At 66.8% G+C, this 1,493-nt stretch overlaps 1 protein-coding gene across 1 annotated transcript in view; it reads right to left on the bottom strand.

Moving 5' to 3' along the window:
- Positions 1-1,459, bottom strand: part of LOC105310608 (RNA exonuclease 4-like) — a gene marked incomplete at its 5' end in the record, with an annotated part of 3,648 nt that extends 2,189 nt beyond the window's left edge. The window contains 2 exons of the mRNA XM_023526794.1: positions 804-1,022; positions 1,221-1,459. Of these exons, the coding sequence (XP_023382562.1) occupies positions 804-1,022; positions 1,221-1,459 (458 nt within the window). The remainder of the gene's footprint in view (positions 1-803; positions 1,023-1,220) is intronic.
- Positions 1,460-1,493: the final 34 nt, after the last annotated feature.

Below are 1,493 nucleotides of genomic sequence, written 5' to 3'. Positions count from 1 at the left end.
ACCTCAAAAGGAAGGGCTGCAGCGACCACGTTGGCACCCCATGACTCTGCCCAAGCGGGACAGCTAGGGCCTAGAACCGAGGGGCTGGCGGGCTGGGACTCGGAGGAGCGCCCGGGCCTCGTTCCGTGTGTGCAGAGACCCTCGGCGGTGCGGGGGGGACCGTGCGGGCCGCAGGAAGATGAAGCAGCCTCGACCCCTGGGGTTTCGAGACCTCTCCGGCCCTCAGCTGCGAGCCACCGATGCCCTCTGCCCGTCCCCAACACACACAGCCCGTCCTTCGGCAAACCCCACAGACTCAGCCCGCCGGGTGCATCTGGAGCTGGGCCATGTCTTGCCACCTCCCTGACCAGGCCACCAACAGCTCATGCCTCATCTCCCTGATGTCGCCCTCCTGGCCCTGGAGTCTACTCTGAAAGCTGCGGCCAGCGGGACCTGCCAGAACCTGGGACGGACCAGGCCTCTCACTGTTCACCGCCACCCCACGGCTTCCCAAAGTCGTCACAAAGATCGAGATCCTACGACCTGGCCCCTGCCCCCCACTCGCCTCCTTCCTGGTCCTCAAACACACTCCATCTCAGTCCCTGCTGCCAAGTGACACAAAGCCATTCGGGGCCAGTGTCCGGGTCTTCGGGTCACATGGCTCAGAGGCACTGAGGTGAAGCTGGAACGGGCGTGAGAGCCGCCTGGGAGCCACCGCCCCGGGGGAGGCCAGCCGGCCAGGACCCACCGCGGTCTACGCTCCAGGTCAGGGAACGAAGGGAACAGGGCACAGAGTGGGGACGAGTCCCCTCCCGCTTCTCCCTCAGTCCCCGGCGGTGCAGGACCCACCCTGCTTGAGGTGCTCTGGCCGGATCCCGCTGACCGCTGTCCTGTAGTCGGTCACCTGCTGGGTCGGCTTGACGTACTTGTCATAGACACACTTCCCAAACTGGTTGACGATGGACACGCGGGCGGCGATGCTGTCCTCCCCCGCGGGGCCCACGCCCACCATCTCGCAGTCCATGGCTAAGGCTCTCGTCAGGCTGAAGGGGAACCACAGGCTCGTTTCATCAGCGCCGAGGGGCCCAGGGATCGGCACCGGCTCTCCGCCCGTCCCCCGTGCCGCGCAGGGTGACACGCTCTAAGCGGTCACAGGGACCCTGGCAGGTGCCCGCCTGGTCTCCTGGAGAGCGGGGGAGCCCCCCCGAAGCCCCCCGCCCACGAAGGCGCAGCCCGCGTACCCGCCGAAGGCCTGCTCCTTCGCCAGCATGACGCTCCGCTCACGGCCGCCCAGCTGCCTCCTCGCTACGGCGGCCGCCTCTGGGCCTATGGCCGCTTCGATGTCCGCCGGGTCAACGTCATCAAACCAGATGTCTCCTCTGAAAGGCAGGGAGGGCGCAGGCTGACCGCGCGGCGAGCGGGGCCCCCCAGCTGCCCCCGCGATTTCGACCCTCACACTCTCCTCTCGTCTCTTTGCTTTTTAATGAGAAAACGTTCACCGTCAAACATCTGAG

This window comes from Pteropus vampyrus, unplaced genomic scaffold (genome assembly GCF_000151845.1).
Source record: "Pteropus vampyrus isolate Shadow unplaced genomic scaffold, Pvam_2.0 Scaffold7241, whole genome shotgun sequence".
Classification (NCBI taxonomy): domain Eukaryota; kingdom Metazoa; phylum Chordata; class Mammalia; order Chiroptera; family Pteropodidae; genus Pteropus; species Pteropus vampyrus.
The sequence above is the reverse complement of the archived record's forward strand: the minus strand, read 5'-3'. Positions and strand labels throughout refer to the sequence as shown.